This window comes from Pyrus communis, chromosome 15 (assembly GCF_041283825.1).
Source record: "Pyrus communis isolate YQ-2024b chromosome 15, ASM4128382v1, whole genome shotgun sequence".
Classification (NCBI taxonomy): domain Eukaryota; kingdom Viridiplantae; phylum Streptophyta; class Magnoliopsida; order Rosales; family Rosaceae; genus Pyrus; species Pyrus communis.
Window position 1 is genome coordinate 30,927,501 of NC_142579.1, and position 7,715 is coordinate 30,935,215.

The following is a 7,715-nucleotide window of genomic DNA, read 5'->3' on the forward strand; positions in this document are numbered from 1 at the left end:
TTCTTCTTCTTGGGATCATTAGAGTTATCTTGGATACTCTTCTTATTCAACATATACAACATAACATATACGCATATATACATATATATGTATATATATATATATAGGTGTTTTATTATTGTTGCACAAATACAAGGTCACAATTTGCCAGCCTTAAGATTATATCATAATTTAGAGCCAGGGAGAGTTAAAAAGGGGAGTGACAACAGATTTGGTATGGAGATACTCGTGCAGGCCCTGCATTCCAAAGTCTCTTCCGAACCCGCTCATCTTATACCCTCCGTAAGGGCAGTCTCGATCGAAAGCAAAGTAGCAGTTGATCCAAATAATACCTGCGCGGATCGACCTTGAGACAGTGTTGGCCACATTCAAGTCCTTGGTTATGATCCCTGCTGCTAGCCCGTATTTGGTGTTGTTGGCTCTCTGTATCGCCTCCGCGATTGTCCTGCAACATTTTCACACGCTGTGAGTTGAAGACAATGTACATGTTGAAGGCAAATCGAACAAGAGAAATCAGACTTGTGGTACTTACTTGAACTTCATCAGCGCCATTACTGGTCCAAATATTTCATCCTGGGCTATGAGCATGTTATCCTGAGAAAATCGTCATAAGATCATTGAGACGAGAATGATATGAGGAAAAAGAACACGAAAAATAATTGTATGGATTTGATGTTCCATTTGCATTGCTAAAGTTGGAATTTGTAAATGTACCTTGACATCAGTAAATATTGTAGGCTCAATGTAATATCCCTTGTTGCCCACAGGCTTGCCCCCTGTTAACAATGTGGCTCCTTCCTTCTTCCCATGCTCAATGTAGGATAGGATTTTTTCAAACTGTTTCTTATCAACCTGCAATTTTCGGTGAATGTCATGGATGCGAATTTGTAGGCCATAGATGAATCATAAAACTTCATTGGCGGTAGAGTCAGTTACCTGTGGTCCTTGACGGACATTAGGATCAAAAGGATCCCCAACTACCCAATCTTTCGCCTTCTCTTGTAACTTCTTTACAAATTCATCATAAATCCCTTCTTGAACATAAACACGAGAACTAGCCACGCAAATTTCTCCCTGAAAATGCGAATGACTAACACGCAGTTAGTGCTGCTACATTAATCTAGCCAAGTCATAAACATTAAACAAGGAGATGCTAGTTAAAACCAAATTGAATGGAAATTACGAACTTCACCTTGTTGAAAAGGATTCCCAAGAGAGCAAGATCAGTTGCCATATTTATATCAGCGTCATCAAAAATCACAAGGGGTGATTTGCCTCCTAGTTCAAGTGAAACTGGCTTCAGATTGCTCTTTGCTGCAGCCTGCATTACTTCGCGCCCTACCTCGGTGGAACCAGTAAAACTGACCTGAGACATCAAGAACAAGCGTCAACATTACAAATCGCAGCAAGGAATTCAAGTATTGTCCTCAAATTTCATAAAAATTGTTCACATAAAGGATACAACATTTGAACAAAAAAAACGAGAGTTTACTTTGTCAATGTCCATATGATAGCTGATGGCAGCACCAGCTGTCTTTCCAAATCCGGTTATGACATTAAGCACTCCATCAGGAACACCAGCCTTCATAAGAATTTACAAGAGAAAGTCAGCAACGGCGAGCCACATTGGCAATAAACACGAACAAACACAGAGCATGACCGAGCTTACCAACTTAGCCAGATGAGCATAGTATAATGCAGATAGAGGTGTTTGCTCAGCAGGTTTGATGACCATGGTGCATCCAGCAGCCAAGGCAGGGCTGACCTTTCCGAAAAGCAGGGTGCTCGGGAAATTCCAGGGAACAATGAGCCCCACAACACCAATGGGTTCAAGCAACGTATAACCATGAAGTTCGCGCGACATTTTGAGCACCTCTCCATGGATTTTGTCAGCTGCACCTGCATAATAACGTACCATTTCTGCTACCTGCGGTATGTCAATGGTCTTGCCCATGCTGAACAACTTCCCCGCATCAACAGTATCCAAGATAGCTAGTTCTTCTACATGTTTGTCAATTAAGTCTGCAAACTTCATCATTATCCTTCCCCTCTCCTGAACATAATTACATTCAAGGCAGTAAACAAATTAGATCTTTCGTAATACATTGATCTATACAGATTTCAGGGTTAATTCCACACCGATCAATTATTCAAAATAAAATATCAAGCTAAGTCATGCACAGTAAATTTATTCTTTATTGCTGAATTATTATGACAACTAACTTGAATTAATACTAAAATGTCAACGAGCTATAATACTGGGTCGGTTGGGAACTGACCCTTTCTACGGTTTCCATCCTTTTCATATCTGGATTTTGGATTGAATTTTGTGATTAATTAGTTGTTGTCATTCATAATTTAAGTTTTCGTATAGTGGTACTTGAGTTTGACCTTAAAAAAGTAGTTACATTTCAGTTGACCAAATTATCTTATCAAATAATACACCGAAGATATTTATGATAATTATTTTTTTAATTATAAGAATTAGAAAATTAAAAGCCACTGTTATTAGCCTAGTGGCACCGTTATTAGTCTAGCGGCACGTATTCTATGAAGATCTTTTAGACTACAAATTTACTTTATTATTTAGAAGAAAACAAAAATATTTTCCATGGCTGCCATCCTTTTGACTATATAAAGATATGTTATCCAATACGTTACATAGTAGAAAGAAAGGTCTAACTTGTTTCTAAAGCTAACGCTACGAGGGCTATCTTAATGCAAACAAATAATAAATAATAAAAATATAATCACAACAACCATTTGCGATCATGTTCAGAAAACACCCTGGATGGGAGATAAGTCATCACATCAGAGAACAATGAAATTAGTAAAAAATATAGTACAACAAGAAAAGGGGTATATATTTTAAAGTAAACTTCTATACAGCCCATGTGTTTTGTATAATATTTTTTTAATAAAGCGATAGCATCGGCTGATTTTTAGGAGAAATAGAATCGATAAAAATTAAAACAGCATTATAGTGCATAAATATGTTGTCTATCACTACTACAATAAAGCGTCACATATATTGCGATGGAAGAACCTAATTCAAAATCCATCATATTCCTATGAATTTTTTAATAAATGAATTTAAATCATACTCATCAAAAGAATTTTATTGAACAATTTGATGCGTACCAACTGCCTCCAAAAATTATTAGAGACAAATTGGACAGGCTCTTCTGGCCCAGGTCAATTAATAACAAGAAGAAGTACAGCCTCAATAATTTGCTTCAAATAAATAATTCTCTAAAAATAGTATCATTGAGGCCAATACTGTACAAATTTTTTGAAAACATAAGAGCAATTAATCTATTAGATATAAGACTGTGATGTTTAGTAATTAAAGAATCAAATGAAGAATTGATTGACAAGGACTTCCAACTAGCAAATTAACTAGAAGAAAAAATAAAGCAAAATACTCGGCTTCTTAAGCGCAAGCAACAATTCTTTTTAGCTCTCAAATCACATATGTACGGATGATTTATATTTACTATGTATCAAAAATGTGATTTGCACGTAAAAAAAAGAATAACCGAGCGGTGTTTGAAAACGAGGGTAGCTAACAGGTGGAAAGTGCTAGAGCTAGAGTATAGTGTTGGAAGACATACAGCGCCAGGCAAGCGAGGCCAAGGGCCATGGTCGAAGGCAGCACGCGCCGCCTTGACTGCCAAGTCAACATCTTCCTTGTCTCCTTCTGCAACTCTGGTTATCACGTCCCCTGTTCTTGGATCTATCGTCTCAAATGTTTTACCTTTCCAAGTTTTATTGGGGTTCACAAAAAAAAATGCAAACATGTCAGTAAGTCACTTGATATACATACATACGTACATATATATATATATATATATATGTGTGCGCATGCGTGCGTGCGTGCGTGCGTGCGTGTGTTCACATATATGTCATTTACAAGCTTAAAAAAAGACGGGTTCTTGAATTTTGAGATGTTGCAAGTTCGGTCGAGGCAACAACACAAACAGCACGCAGGCATAGTGAAAATGGGCAGTAAACAAACGGTTTTCACCAGCTCGTAGCATCTGAGAAGAAGGGGGCAACGGGGAAAAACCTGAAACGGAATCGAGGAATTCGCCATTGATGAACAGCTGGGTGAACTTTATTGTGGGAGTCTTGACGAAGGAGTCGGAAGCAGAGGTGCCGTTGAAATCACTCCCCATGGCTGCCGTTTCCTTTGTTCCTCTCGCTCAGCGTTTTGCTCTGTTTGTTTGTGTGGAAAAAGGAAAGACTGATGCGTTTGTTCGTGAATGGGAGGGCATATGTCCGCAATTAAATAGAAGTGGGAGGATGAGCCAAATTTCATTTATGTGGTGGGGTCCGCTTTTCGGATTTTCAACTTCCAACACGGAGTAAGTAATCCCCGAGTTGAAGGTCCATGATATGGCACGTGGGCTTTTCATCAAATTACACTGTCAATTTTTATTTTTATGCCCTGAAAAATAAGCTATCATTTTGCTTTCTGAAATTCGATTTTCTTAATACTTTATCGAGATTTTGTCAATTCTGTGAAAAAGAGACGGAAGGATGACGTAAAGAAATTTCAACATTAAAAAAACTTCATTTTAATCCGTGATAAAGATGGTTTTTAGATTAAAATTATGAGAAAAATCAAAATCTAATTTTAGTTATACATTAATAATCTCATTTATTAATTATATTTTGATTTTTTAATTATTTCTTTTTTTCTTCCTAAAATTTAATGTATTAATTTTATATCATTATAATTTTCATTTATCGTAATATATTTTGTTGTAAACATTTAGATAAACTAATTTTTGTTGTACAATACATTTTGATGTACTTTGTCTTCTTCATTTATGTACATTAAATTCATTATAATACATATCAGTGCATTCATTTAGTTACACATATTTCGATACAAACATTTAGGTACATTAATTCAATATAAAACATTTCGGTATTAACATTTCGATACACACATTTAGGTATATTAATTTAATATAATACATTTTGGTGCATATATTTCGGTACATATATTCCGGTACTAACATTTAAATACATTAGTTCAATATAATAAATTTCGGTACACATATTTCAGTATTAACATTTAGGTACACTAATTGAGTCTTTCAAGTTTGAAGAATGTTAAATAAAATTAATAAATTAAAAAACTCTCTTTTGGTAAAAAAAATAAATTAAAATTTGTATGTTAATAAATTTAAATATTTAATGGGAGACATAATTAAAATGCACATTAATTATTTTGAATTAAGGGCACATCAAGGGATTATAATCAATATGTAATCTAACACAAGGTTTATTTTAAATTTCAATATTCTTGAAGGATTAAAGTTTAAAAAACCCCTTTCGAAATTACCCTGTCACGTCAGCACATTCCATCCATTTTCCACGAAATTGACAGAGTCTTGATAAAGTGGAGCGAAAATCGAATTTCAGAGTGCAAAGTGATGAATTTTATATTTTAGAGGAGAAAGTTGAATTGAGTTTGAGTTCCATAAGCATCAAAAAAAGGCCAAATTTTAATGGGATTGTTCTTGGGTAGACCTATTCAATGGCAAAGGTGTCGAAAAATTTCTTTATCAGACTGGATTTTGCTCAGCCAACAATTGGACAAGGCATTTGACACAAAAAAAAAAAAAAAAAAAAAAAAAAAAAAAAAAAGAAAAAAGGAAAACAATTGGACAAGGCAGAGGGGCGTGGGGCTGTAACGAGCAGCATCGGCATGCATGTCATTAGTTTTCAAAATTTGGATGGTGAATTGGTGATTATGAATTAATGATTATTTTGAATTGGTAATTTGGAGTTTTGTGAAATATGATTAGTGTTTTTTAATTGTAATTTTGTATTTCAAAGAGTATTGGTAATGTTTAAGATGATTAATCTGAATTTGTTAATTAATTGATATGCAAAAGTTTTTAGCTAAGAAACCGATTCTCATGAATGGTTTGACTAATCCACTTGCTTTGGTAACGAAACGATAATGCAATATTTTCATGAGATAAAAACCTGTTGAGAACAATTGTAATTTGGTACACCGTCTAATCAAAACATCTTTTTTTTTTTTTTTAATACAATAATTTTAGAGAAGTGAGACTCAGACTTAGGATGTAGGGTTATAATATTTTAAGCCAACTCAAGGATTTTGTAACATGTTGAAGTTGGTTACCTTGACGGGCCTGCATCGGCCGATGAACATGTTATTTTAATTTTTTGGTCAACATCAACATGCTATATGATAACGAATCCCACTTAAACTTTTCTTGTCAAACAAAGACCATGACTTGTAAAAGGAAATGAGTGAGCAATACGAATGGGTAAGATGTACAATGTGGGAAATGTCAAATATTCTGTCTAACTTTTTTAGAAAAATGTTATTGGCACTTCAAAAATTTCATTTTATACTCCTCACAAATGTTTTTTTTTTCGTAATATTGAAAATTTAAAATGAAGAATGAGATTTTTAGAATGTTAATATCAATTCCTCCTTTTTTTATTGCAAAAGTGAGTCAACAACAAGATGTAACTTTTGACAAGTAAAAGTCCTTATGGTACAATTTATTTATTAAAGAAAAGAAAGAAAGAGAGACGGATGTGAAAGGAGAGATTAATCCAACAGAAGCCTCTTTAGATTTTTTTGGTAAGGATTCTAATGATTCGTAAATCGTGTTCATTCATCGTACATTATACGGTTAGTTTTTGTTAAGTATTATTTGTATTTAATTTTAAATAAAAATATTTAAAATGATTTTTGACCACATGATGTACGATGAACGAATATAATTTATGGATCTCCAAAATCTTCACAAAGAGAATCCAACGAGGATCCCAATTCGAGATTGACGGCAATTGACGAATTACATTGCAAATTAAGTGACACGTAATATAGAAAGTATTTGTCATTCAACTTATCATGCACCAAAGAAATTTGTCTAAAGTGTTTTCTACCTCGAAAATGAAAGGTTAAAACTTCTAGGCCTTGTTTGGCAGTTTGGACTGTACTGATTATTTCTCTCGGATAGGATAAATAGCCACCGGATAATCAATTAGTCAGGCGTTTGGTGCAATATCAGATTAATAACCGTATTATTTATACTATGTTTGGTACTGAACCGGATAGGACAAGAGAAAAAAAAAAAATTTAACAAATCTTTCTTTGTTTGTTGAACTTTTCTCATATTTATACCTATTGAAAACCACATAAATTTTCAAATAACAAAGAAAAATGGTAAATTTCATACATCAAATTCAAAATATTTTCCAATAACATAAAAGAAGGTTCACAAAAAACAACTACAATCGTTACGATATATAATCCAACCACATATCCAAGTTCATAAAATATACAAATTCAAGGTGGTTTCAGTAAGAAATAGTTTGTCCAGATAGCCAAAATATATGCATGCTACTTTTAACAAAATATATGCATGCTACAGCTTTTAACAAAATATATTGTTGTTGGTTTGAAATGTCAATTGGGTTACTTTGTCCAAGTAACATGAGTATAAAGGCTTTTTTCATTGCACCATCCAAAGACCAGAATGTCCTCTCATTATGTGGTTTTTCAAAAAGGATATTTAGTGCCTTGATTTGATCATCAATAGACAAATCCATCTTTGACAATTCTGAAACAATCTCAGGTTTTTGATCCACTCCTTTCCCAAAAGCAACTTGTAAAACTTCACCCAACTCATCAACTAATTCAGAAAGCATTTCTT

General features: G+C 33.9%; 1 protein-coding gene across 2 annotated transcripts in view; it reads right to left on the reverse strand.

Annotated features, from left to right (window-relative positions):
• ALDH2C4 (aldehyde dehydrogenase 2C4) overlaps nucleotides 1–4,280 on the reverse strand; it is an 8,060-nt gene extending 3,780 nt beyond the window's left edge. The window contains exons 1-9 of one of the 2 annotated variants that reach the window (XM_088686686.1): nucleotides 4,070–4,280; nucleotides 3,615–3,757; nucleotides 1,670–2,053; nucleotides 1,493–1,582; nucleotides 1,193–1,366; nucleotides 937–1,074; nucleotides 715–852; nucleotides 533–594; nucleotides 58–445 (exon numbers count right to left, since the gene is read on the reverse strand). In XM_088686686.1, coding sequence (XP_088542812.1) covers nucleotides 172–445; nucleotides 533–594; nucleotides 715–852; nucleotides 937–1,074; nucleotides 1,193–1,366; nucleotides 1,493–1,582; nucleotides 1,670–2,053; nucleotides 3,615–3,757; nucleotides 4,070–4,178 — 1,512 coding nt within the window. In that variant the 5' untranslated portion in view covers nucleotides 4,179–4,280 and the 3' untranslated portion in view covers nucleotides 58–171. Of the gene's footprint in view, nucleotides 1–51; nucleotides 446–532; nucleotides 595–714; nucleotides 853–936; nucleotides 1,075–1,192; nucleotides 1,367–1,492; nucleotides 1,583–1,669; nucleotides 2,054–3,614; nucleotides 3,758–4,069 lie in introns of both variants that reach the window. The other variant, XM_068483227.2, reaches the window with a different exon arrangement.
• Nucleotides 4,281–7,715: the final 3,435 nt, after the last annotated feature.